This window comes from Nicotiana tabacum, chromosome 7, assembly GCF_000715075.1.
Source record: "Nicotiana tabacum cultivar K326 chromosome 7, ASM71507v2, whole genome shotgun sequence".
Taxonomy (NCBI): Eukaryota; Viridiplantae; Streptophyta; class Magnoliopsida; order Solanales; family Solanaceae; genus Nicotiana; species Nicotiana tabacum.
The window spans coordinates 175227790-175240783 of NC_134086.1; the positions used below are offsets into that span (position 1 = coordinate 175227790).

At 36.7% G+C, this 12994-nt stretch overlaps 1 protein-coding gene across 1 annotated transcript; it reads right to left on the bottom strand.

Moving 5' to 3' along the window:
- Positions 1–8033: 8033 nt before the first annotated feature.
- Positions 8034–12681, bottom strand: LOC107761760 (purple acid phosphatase 2-like). Its single transcript, NM_001324730.1, is given in 10 exon segments — positions 8034–8405; positions 8509–8630; positions 8958–9178; positions 9507–9645; positions 10601–10617; positions 10619–10621; positions 10624–10803; positions 10903–11014; positions 11223–11423; positions 12465–12681. Coding segments are annotated over 10 exon segments (1356 nt in total). The 5' UTR covers positions 12639–12681; the 3' UTR covers positions 8034–8218.
- Positions 12682–12994: the final 313 nt, after the last annotated feature.

Sequence of the window (12994 nt, forward strand, 5' to 3'; positions counted from 1 at the left end):
TAACTATCCGAAATTAAAGTTTAGTATTTATACATGCCCTAATAATTTTCAATTTCAGATCGAATCGAGTTAAAATTATACCAATCTGAATCCGATCCGAATATCCGAAATTTTAATAAACACAATCCGATCCAAGTATCCGAAATTCGAAATTGAGCAAATCATTTCGGATTTTAGATATCTGATCCAAATGAACATCCCTACCTACCACGACCCCGGCCTCTCGTGGACCTAGCAGGTGGTACTGGTGGATGTATGTCCTGCCCGGTAACACGTGTCGTCACCATCTGTGAGAGAATAAAATAGTGAAAGTTTAGTTCTCAGAATCAACAAATATGCGCGATAAGAATACAAGAATGTGAAGTTTTCCTAAGGGTTCGACAACCTCTTGAAGATAAGTACAGACGTCTCTGTATCGATCTGTAAGACTCTACTAAACCTACTCATGACTCGTGAGACCTATGTAACCTAGGCTCTAATACCAACTTGTCACGACCCAAAACTCAACATGTCGTGATGACGCCTATCATGGTACTAGGCAAGCCGACATCTCACACATGCCAACATTTTAAAATTGCAAAGATACGGAAATAGATTTAAATAAGTAAGAATCTCCTAAAATCTGATATAAACATTGAAACTCAGTACAAAATTCTCCCAAAAGATCTGGGTGTTCCGAGTACATGAGCATCTACATAACAACACGGTCTAACCAATGTGATAATGTCTAGGATATTAGAACAGTATAAACAAGACTAAAAGATAAAGGAAGAGAGTCAAGGTCTGCGGACGCCAAGGTAGCTACCTCGATGATCTCCGAACTGATAAAACGCCAGGAATCAGCAACCGCTATGCCCAAAAATACCTGGATCTGCACACGAAGTGTAGGGTGTAGCATGAGTACAACCAACTCAATAAGTAACAAGTCTAATATATGGTCTAAAAGCAGCGATGAGCTCAAACAATACAGTAAAAATACAGAGTTTAACAATTCAGAAAAGTAGACATGCTTCTAGGTTCAACAGTTAAGTTCAGCAAAGGTAAAATACGCCAAGTATGACTGATAAGAAGAGTATGACATCTCTATATCTACTTGAAATGTGACTGCCATATGTGATGCAACACAGTGAAATCCCAAATACTCACACTCTCAGAGTACTCAATCTGCCCGTCTCTATTCTCGCTCATCACGCTCAGTCACTTAGCACTGTACGATACTTGCTGCAGCGTGTAGCCCGATCCACATATAGCCATAAGGCCTATTGCGGTACGCAACCCGATCCATATATATATAGCCATAAGGCTTGTTGCGGTGTGCAACCCGATCCATATATATATAGAGATAAGTATTGTTGTGGCATGCAACCCGATCCAAATATATATAAATATCACTCCAATACGGCACTCAGGCCCAACTCAGTCACCAATCTCTCCAGTCTCTCGGGTTCAAAACACTCATGCTAAGCAGCCATAATCAATGATACAAGATGTGATAATATACAATAACAGAGATTGAGATATGACACATAATGATGAATGTGACTGAGTACATAACTGCAATTAAACAAATAACTCAAGAGTAAAGAATGACCACTATAGGTCCCAATAGTACCAGCAGATAGCCTAAATATGATTTCTAGCATGAATCACAGCTCAAGTGCTCTAACACATAGAGTACAACAAATATGTTCAGATAAGATGGCAACGCAATTTCATGGAATCGACTAAATCACAATTTCTACGGTGCACGCCCGTCACCTAACATGTGTGCCACCTCAACATCAATCACATAGTATTCAATTCAGAATTTCATACCCTCAGAACCAAGCTTAGAGTGTTACTTACCTCAAACTGTGCAAATCTCTACTCCAACACGCCCTTGCCTCGCGAAACGGCCTCCGAATGCCTCAAATCTAGCCACAAATAGTTTGACAATCAACATAAGTTACAATTTCATAGAATCGACTAAATCGCAATTTCTACAGTGTACGCCAACATGCCCGTCACCTAACATGTGCGTCATCTCAACATCAATCACATAATATGCAATTCAGGGTTTCATACCCTCAGAACCAAGCTTAGAGTGTTACTTACCTCAAATTGTGCAAATCTCTACTCCAACACGCCCTTGCCTTGCGAAACAGCCTCCGAATGCCTCTAATCTAGCCACAAATAGTTCGACAATCAACACAAGCTACATGAATCAATTCCATAAGAAAATACTAAGTTCTTAATCAAAAGTCAAAAAGTCAACTCAAAAGTCGGCCCCATGGCCCACATCTCGGAATCTAATAAAATTTATAAAATCCAGAATCTCATTCAACCACGAGTCCAACCATACCAAATTTACTGAAATCTGATACAAAATCGTCACTGAAATCCCCAATTAAACTCTCCAAATACCTAACTTTAAACTCCCAAAATTTCATCTAAAAAACATACCAACTAGGCGGGAAATTCAATGGGGAAACAAAATTATTGAACAAAATGACCACAAGTGACTTACCTCAAGAATCCCTTCGAAAACCCTCTCAAAAATCGCCTAATCCCGAGCTTGAAATATCCAAAAATGATAAAAATCGCTAACCCTTGAATTAATATGCATTGCCAGTGGTTTTGCTTCTGCTGTCCATTTAGCCGCATGTGCGGCACCGCTTTTACGATTACAAATCCACATCTACAGTGGTTACTTAAGGCCCAGATATCCCACTTATGCTGTCCCAATCCCGCTCCTACGGGTGCGTTTCTACGTAAGCCCATCCGCTTCTGCGGACCAACCTCTCCAAGTCTCTTTCCGCTTCTGCGACAAGCCCTCGCATCTGTGAGATCGCAGGTACGGTATTTTACCCGGCACCTGCTCAACGACCTCCACTCACCTAGAACTGCATATGCGACCCCATGTTCGCTTCTGCGGCTCTGCACTTGCGGCCTATGTTGATACCCAATTTTTTCCTATATATTTTTAATATATAAAATACTTTCAAAATAACATATGTATGCCTATATAAGTATGTCCAAATATTTTATTATTTTTCCTTAATTTTAAAGATTTTTTAAATCAATTTATTGCCCTATCTTATCTAGAAAAAACCAATAATTATTCCCAAAATTATCATTTTTGGTGATTAATTTATTGGACTCTCATATTTATACTAAAATATAGCTAATTTAATTTTTTCATATTTTTAGAAATTTATTTAATATTTTTAAAGCTAAATTGCATATAATTGCAATATTAGCCTCTTTTAGATTTAATTACGTTTATGTCTATACAAATTAGGTCCAATATTTTAATTTGATAATTATGTACTATTAATTATTTTAGTACCTTTAATTTATTTCCAGAAATTATTCTACTATTTTTTATAAAATAAACAAGGGAAGAGTGGCTATTTAAAATATAGCCCAATTGTGTTTCAATTGTAGCCTGAATTGAACCCCAATTTTAAACCCAATTACCTAGCCCAAATCCTAGCCATACCCGACCCACGACCAAATTAGAACAACCCGCCCGGATCCCCTACCTACCCATTCAATCTAGGCAGTTGATCAAAATGATCAACGACCACCACTAACCCTTTCCTAAATTAATTCCCAACTACCCCCAAACCCTAACCATTTCTCACCTACAACCGCCTCTGAACCCCCCTTCTCTCTCAATCGTCTCTCAATCCTCTCTCAAACCCTAGCCGTCGCCTTCAACCACCACCCCAAAACCTCCCAAATCCATGGCTTCCAAGGTTATTGGAGGCCTGTATCTACCTCCTTTGGCTTCTACATGCCCGATTATCATGGTTTCAAGGCTATATCCTGGAAGAAGTTTGGTCCAGACCTTGGTTGATTTCAGTTTTATGGCTGTCTTCGGTCATCTCTGACTTTGCAACGGCCAGCCATGTCTATTCAAGCCTGATTGTTGACTTCTCCTTCTTAGATCGATGATTTTCCAAGCCTTTCTCACCATCTAGGGAGTATAGGCGAGAGTCATAACCGAGGGTTTAGAGGTTGGAGTAGAGATAATGATACCTCGGATGCGATCTAAGTAAGCTGTAATGCGAATCTAGCTAGCGTAGCTTAAGATAGTGCGTCTAGTAAATTATCATAATTACTTGAGAGAGAGTTATGATAGCTGGAGAGTTCATGATCGATAGAGGCAACTAAATCGAAGCTATAAGAAACATACAACTAAGGAATTCAACAACGGGGGAAACCATTACCTTAGACCTTTATTCCAATTGTCTACAACTGCGTGTTAGTTAATCTTCGTTTATTAATTCTGTTAGCTGTAGTAGTGACCATAACACCACTTGTTATTCACAAAGTTTGAGAAGGTTGACTAATAAGAATTTAGTACTTTAATGATACGTTAATTCCTTGTGGGATTCGACATGGGGCATAATACCTCGAATTATATTTGCAACGCCCGCTTAGTCTTTTAATAGACACAGTTGAGCGTGATCATGTATCAAACACCTCGAATCTAGTCACAATTAATTCGATACAGTCAACACGAATTTTAGGAATCAATCCTATATGAAAATACTAATTTTTTCAAAAAAATCCGAAACTCAACTCAAAAATATTAGTCGGGCCCACATCTCGGAACTCGACAAAACAAAATATGAACACCCATTCAACCACGAATCCAACAATACCAAATTTACCAAATTCCGACATCAACTCGACCTTCAAATCCTCAAATCTTATTTTCAAATCCCTAGGCCCAAATTCTCAAATTACACTTCAAAAACACGTAATCTAGTCAGAATATCCAATGATAATTCAATATTATTGACTAAAAATGATCACAAGTGACTTACCTCAAGATTTCCTGTGAAATTTGTCTGAAAAATCGCCCCAAGACATGTTCTTTCGCCCAAAAATATTGAAATGAGCTAAAATAAATAAATAAAACTGCTCAATAAAAACACATTTCCCGTCACTAAAGGTCCGCATCAGAATCTGTTGGCACCAACAATTTAATTTTTCACTAAAAAGGCTCTAACTCCATCATACGAAATCGGAATTCGACGATTCTTGTTTCTATGAGTCACAAATAATAATATGAACCTAGTCGTTCAATCGAAACTCAATTCGAATCTCATTTGCTGAATGTGATACCAATTTCGCTCGTTAAACAATTAATTCATGTTTCGCATTAAAAACTCAATCGTGACTTGATGAGATTACACCAAATATTCCAGATCATTCCTATAATTCATTATCAAACTCCCAGAAGTCTCGAAATCGAATTTCGATCTCTAGAACTAAAAATGAACCTTTGGATCATTACATGCTTATGCTCAAAACACCAAACACTTCCAAAAACTCTTCCAAAACTCATCCGAGCCCCATTAGACCCTAACCAAGTAAACTAACAAGTCCCATAACATGACATGAACTTAGTCGATGTCTAAAATTATATTAAACAACACTAAAATACGAATGCACCCCAATTGAAGCTTAATGAAAACTAACGAATTCCAAATTCCACATAAGATGCCGAAACCTATCAAATCAAGTTCGATTGACCTCAAATTTTGCACACAAGTCATAAATGACATAACGGAATCAAAATTTCCAGAACTGGATTCTGACCCCAATATCAATTAAGTCAATTCCAGATCAAACTTCCAAACCTTCCATTTTCAACTTTCGCCATTTCAAGCCAAAATCAACTACGGACTTTCAAATAAATATCCGGACACACACCTAAGTCCAAAATTACCATACGGAACTATTGAAATCATCAAAACTACATTCCGGAGTGGTTTGCACAAACGTCAAACGTCGATCAACTCTTTTCATTTAAACTTCTAAACAAGGATTATTTTTTCAATTTAATCCCGAATCATCTGAAAATCAAAGCCGACAATTCACACAAGTCATAATACACAGTACAAAGCTTCTCAAGACTTCAAATTGTTGAACGGGATGTAAATGCTCAAAACGATAAGTCGGGTAGTTACATATTAAAAATCGAAAGTTATGAAAATTGAAATTGCATAGGAAGATCTTACGATTTCAGGAGCAAAATTGATAGGTTGATAGGAATTGCTTCTTTCAACAAACCTACCCCAGGTGTCCCATCTATTATTGTCATGATTTGGATACTTATCTGCGTACGAAAGGTCTCCAACAAATAAAAGAGTTTGTCCTTCGATTGGGTTCATTTCATAGTGAGTTAGCATCATGTTTGAGTCGTATGTCTGTCCAGGATCCCATGCACACATTCCCGACTTATATTATATACACAGACAATTTATTTTTTTTGTACATGTAATTTAACTAAATAAAAACAAAAATTAGAACAAATTTCATACATTTACATGAAGAACACAAAAAAAGCTATAAAGGATATAATGATTACCTATGAGACCAAATGTATAGGATACATCGGGGCCTACTAGTGGATGAGTAACAAACCAGAATGTCCGTCTTGAGAGCCCAATTCCAACAATGTAGTAGTATTTGGTGTTATACTATGTTTAATAAATAAATCATAAATTGGTAAATATTGTATAATTAATGAGTTATCTACGCACCTAAGGGTGTGACATGGGTTGAGAACCATGGGGTCTCAAGATTAAATCTTATTTCTTCTTATCTGTTCAAGCCTTGTTTATAAAACTCACGTTCAAGTTTTTGGATAGTGCAATTATGAATAATATAGACAGAAATATATCTATGGTATCCCAGTATCAATATGGTATCCTGCCCACACACATCCCCTCGCCCACCACCTGCTCCTCCCCTTTCCAACCTCAGTCTAATAACTCTCGCCACCCCTTCCTTGCCCATAATAAGGACTCGAGCCCTCGGCCCCGACCCTCGATCCTGACCCCACCCCCTAAAACCCTTGACCAAACTCGAGACTCGACCCCCGACCTCTGACCTCAATCTGACATGACCCTCGCACCTGACCTTGATTCCAATTCTAAACTCGAGTCTAACTCGGGATATGACTTCGACCCGAGATCTGACCCTTTGAACCCAATTCGACCCGGCATGACTCAACTCGACGCTAGACTCGAACATATGTAATGACCTAACTAATTTTTAGCCCTTGATTTAAATCAAGGAGGTTTATTGTCTCATGGCAAAAGATGAAGGACTGGTTTCCCATAACCCTAAAAGTTAAGGGGGTTTAGCGGAATTTACTAGAGAAAGTGCCATGTTATGAAAATATTATATTGTGTATGTCCATTTAATACTATGCTATAAATAATCTTCCTGAAGAAGATTATCCATTTAGTACTATTGAAGTTTATCTACAAGCAGCTGATGCAGACAGGTTGCAAGCAACTCAATGAAATAGCTTGCAACAACTTCTTATTAACAGGCAAGTTGCAAGCAACTCATTACTGAGCTTATTACCGAATTGTCAATTGAATTATATTACATGAAAAACATGATGAGATTGATTATTATTTATTATTTCCGAAAGGGCATTCTTATGATATTTTCTGTTTAATATACTAGTATATTTTTGAATGGTCCCCAATAAAAATAGTTGTGGTTAAGCGTTATTACTCACTGAGCTAGCGACTCAGTCCCTGCTATATATTTTTTTATAGAGATAGCAATTGACTCGGGCGAGGATTTCGTTTATTAGAGAGCACATATTGATAGTTCTTGGTGAGCCCCGTATTTGTTCGCGTGGGCAAGGAGTTCTAATTGATAGTTATGGTCTTTTCTTTGAACTCTTATAGTCGCTCCATAGTCATTCTTTTAGTGTCATGAGTATTCTTTCGTTATTATAGACTTATTTTGAGTATATTACTTTTTTATGGGGATAAATTAATATTATTAGTTGTTAGTGGGTGAACTATTAATAGTAGAGATTTTTTTTGGTTAATTGATAAAGTTATTGTTATTTGAATTAATATTAGGATGTTTGGTTGTTGATTTGATACAGGAAAGTTTTTGGATAATTCAAAAACAGAGGAAATTCTGACCGATTTTCTGTATAATACTGATGAGGCTTACTTGGGACACTTGCTCCTGAGCGCCAATCACGATCCTAAATTGGGTCGTAACATTAACCGACTATATCTCATACAAAAGTAACCACACAGATAACAATACGGTGACATCATCCATCTCCGCTAACAATAGACACATTCCAGAAACCGCTAAAGAGGCTGGAATATTACAAGGATGACATCCAATTTATTTATGTCTTAACACATAGAAGAAAGGAATTTAAACCAATGATCATTTAATAAGATTCATCAACTGGGTGCCAATAGCGATTGAAAAACAAGAAGCTATCAGCTTTTGCAGAAAAACCATCCTGATTACGATGCCAACTGTAATAGGCGTGAGTTCGATTCTTAATCTCCAATATGGCATGTCCAAAACTTGATTCACGATAGGCTGAGTACTTAGGCTGTGGCTCCGTCATTCTGAAAAGTGAAAATTATAACACCCACCATTAACTTTTCAGTTGGTGTATTAACATTTGTTGTAGATTTAATTGAATTTTCAGAATATTAGCAATATTCTTACTTTGTGGTAAGGCCTTCAATATTTCCTCCATCACCGACGGTTATGTAGACAGGTGCCGATGGGTTGCTCGCAGGAGTACATTCCCCACTCACAATTTTGTAGTCAATGTTCGATATACGTTTCTGCCACCACGTTTAAAAAAATGAAGAGGTGGAAAATTTGTCAGTAATAAAGAAGAAAAATGCCTTCTTTTTTTTTAAATCTAGGTTATTAAGAACTTCGTGATAACTAATGAAATTAATCCATTTTGAAGCTACATATTAATTTCTCATCCCTATATGGCACTTATAATTAACAATAGTCAATTTGGTCAATTTTGAGTTATATCAGATTGAATGAACTTATATATGTACATATATTTGAATATCACAAACTATACAAAATTCATTTCAAGTTGCACTTTTTCTGATATTAAAATATTGAAAAATGCTAGGAGTAAAAGGGATTACCGATCGTTCATAGGCGTGAACATGACCTGCAAAAACCATATCTACTTTGTACTTAACAAACCATGGCTCATATATTACTCTCATGGTTTCGCCTTCCATGTAATGATAGCCGTAGCTGTTGTACCATGGGCAATGCATAAGAACAATTAACCATGGAGTTTCCTTTCTATTGACTTTTTTCAGCTCTGCCTCGAGCCAGCGGTACTGAGGAGTATATTTAGCTTGAGATTATAAAAAGTATATATATATTAGCACTCGGTTATAAAAATTTATACGACTAAAAGGTCAGCTCGGTGCACTAAGCTTCTGCTATGTGCGGGGTCCGAGGAAGTGCCGGACCACAAGGGCCTATCGTATGCAGTCTTACCCTGCATTTCTGCAAGAGGCTTTTTTCACGGCTCGAACCCCTGACCTCCTGGTCACATGGCAGCAACTTTTGCTAGTTATACCAAGGCTCCCCTTCCAAAAATTAGACGACTAATTTACCAATAATTCATCGAATTGATTAATTATATTGGTTTCGTTAAATATAATAGTGCATGTGCTTACAAGTTGCAGAGTATGTTGATAAAACGATGATATATGCAGAAGCCCTCTTGATTGAGTACCACAAAGGAGAACTACTTCCTGATGCTTGGTAAGGAACTGGATATCGGTTTGTGTATGGCCTGAATGGTTCTGGTTCACCCTGCAAAAAAAGTAAACATCTTATTACTTTGTACAAATATGAAACATTCGGGCACATACAAATAGAAAAGAATTCAAAATTTTAAGTTTTGTGAGTGTGGTATTATCACTACATTTATTTCTACTTTATAGCAATATCAGTGTGCAAAATGAATATCTTGGTGTATACATTGCTCTCTATTTTATTCCACCACCACCAAAACGGCAAAACTTACTGTTGAGTGGTACCAGTAAGTCTCTCACACAATAAGTAAGTATTAATTCAATTTTCACTATCAAACCAATTGGTGCAGCCGCAACGTACTACACCTTCGTTGTGTCAAGAGTGCTCAGAGAAAAAAATGATATTTTTTTTGGGAAAATAACATTGTATAGCCGCTGTAAAAATAATAATCGAAAAAATATATAAAATTTGTATAATTTTTGTATATATAATATACATTCTGTATGTTATGTACAAAAATTATACAAATTTTATACACTTTTTCGGTTACTAGATGTAAATAATTTCTGGCGCGAGCTAAAAGTGATAATACCCCTATTTTTTTTTAGCTTAACTATTTGGTATCCAAAATTTATTGACCCAATTAATTTGAATTTGCGGTAAATAGGCCCAGTAAAGCGGGTAAAGCGCTCCCCACCGGTGCTCTAATCTCCAGTATAATATATTGGAGTATTTTTCCGGATTTTGAACAGTGTTTTCGTTCAGATTTATCTTTACATGAAAAGTAACTAAATTTCGATTACTTTTGAAACTGTGGTATTTTCGAATGACCACTTATAAATCTAGCTATTTTTGAATTTCTCTCAAAATTTATTGACCCAATTAATTTGAATTTGTACTAGATAGGCCCAGTAAAGCGGGTAAAGCGCTCCCCACCAAAACTATACTATATTTAGTGCTACTATGTTTAATTGAAAGTTATGAAAATTGAAATTGCATAGGAAGATCTTACGATTTCAGGAGCAAAATTGATAGGTTGATAGGAATTGCTTCTTTCAACAAACCTACCCCAGGTGTCCCATCCATTATTATCATGATTTGGATACTTATCTGCGTAAGAAAGGTCTCCAACAAATAAAACAGTTTGTCCTTGAGTTGGATTCATTTCATAGTGAGTTAACGTCATGTTTGAGTCGTATGTCTGTCCAAGATCCCCTGCATGCATTGCCGACTTATATTATATACACTGACAGTTTAATTTTTTCCACGTGCAATTTAACTAAATAAAAATCGAAAAAATATAGTAATGATTACCTATGAGACCAAATGTATAGGATACATCGGGGCCTACTGGTGGAGGAGTAACAAACCAGAATGTCCGTCTTGAATGCCCAGTTCCAACCATGTAGTAGTATTTGGTGTTATACTTTGTTTAAAAAATAAATCATAAATTAGTAATATCGACATCGGTTGAGAAGCATGAGGTTTCATGCTTAAATCTCATTATTTCTTCTCATCTGTTCAAACCTTAGACGGATACCACGTTTATTAAGAAAAAGTGAGTAATATAATTGAAATATATATAAATATTGATTTTACATAATTTTACACTATAACTTGTTTATAAAACTCACCTTCAAGTTTTGAATGGTACAATGATGAATGTAGCCAGAATTATATGTATGGTATTTGTAGGTAGAAACAGTTCCTTTGGCTATTTGCTTAATCTTGCTATTGAATTCCCAGTATAATACTTTATTTGAGCCAGGTTCATCCATTGTCACCCATGAAACAATCACTCCTTTACCGACGTGATCCCCTTGCGTTAAATGAACCTTCATTTACACATCAATTTAATTAAAAAACATTACAAGAAGCAAAGTATTTCAAACTAAATTTTTTTTAAAAAAAAGACTTTGCTGATGATTAAACTACAAAATTTCTTTATATAAGAAGAAAGAAAGAAAGAAAGAAAGAAAGAAAGAAATGTAGAGTATCTTTAACCAACTCAAACTTGTTTTTCTTCATTTTTTAAGTGTTAATTTCTAACATGGACGAGTCAAGCTGCTTGCTTTATTATTAATCCCTTTTTACTTTCATGCTTTGGACGACGTGAAATCTCCATTGAAACATGTTTACAATGTTTATGTTGGGTGTGCTAACAAAGTCTCACGTTGGTAGCTGAAAAGATTGGGAGTCTATTGTAGGGATCTCTTAATGGTGTAAGGCCTTTTGAAAAAAATCATGCGGGCTTGGTCTAAAGTGGACAATATCACACCATGTTAGGAGTGTCTTTGGGCTAGTTTAGCCCAACAATAGGTATCAGAGCCCAGGTTTGACGGGACGAGTATGGAGATGGCGCAAAGTGATAGTGTGGGGCGGTGCACACACAAGCCATAATACTCTAACAATGTGGGTGGCACACAATAAATCTCGGAAATTACCCGTGGATCGTGGCAATGGTCACATGGAACTTAGTTCGAGGGGAAGACCCGTGAATCATGGCTTAGTTCGAGGGGGAGATTGTTAGGTGTACGAACAAAGTCCCACATTGGTAGCTGAAAAAATTGGGAGCCTGCATATAAGGTGTAGGGATCTCTTAATGGTGTGAGACTTTTTAGAAAAAAACCGTACGGGTTTGGCCCAAAGCAGACAGTATCACACCATGTTAAGAGTGTCTTTGGATTAGTTTAGCCCAACAGTTTAGCACATGCAAAAATAAGGAAAAACACTTATTAGTTATGTTGCTCGAATTCTCCAAAAATACACCGGCATTGACAAACATTTTTGAGTCCGAGCATATAGCTTATTTGATGGATGCACGTGTAGATAGAAGGAAAAGTCCTAAATTAAATGGGCAGAGAAGTAGAAAAGACCTGTTGAGGCGCATTGTAGCCATGAGGGACGCGAAAGACATCGCTATCAAGAGGCATATCCTCACTGCTTTCTACCTTCCTAACATAACTGCTGGTGATTCCTCCCCTGCATAGCGTTGCTGTGTTTGTGATGAAAAGTAAAATTGCAACAACATAGAACCACGAAATACCCATTAATTTTCTTTTTCCTCAACCTCACAGATAAGGAATATATTGAATTTTAGTACTTTGCTTGAGGGTATGTTACAAACAGGAGCAACTTGATTATATAGATACATCGACCTGCATAAAGTAGGCCGGAGTTAGAAGGCTAGCTACCATTTACGGGTTCGGCCGAACTCAATAACTTTAGTCTAAATTTTATATTTTTATTAAAAAAAATTACTAAATATATATAAAAATCAATTAGAATCCAATTATTAATCAGGTCGATGTCATAAAGTTCAAATCCTCACTCTAACATAGAGGTGCCAACTAAAGTTCAAATCCTCACTCTATCATAGAGGTGCCAACTGTCACATGGGCGAATT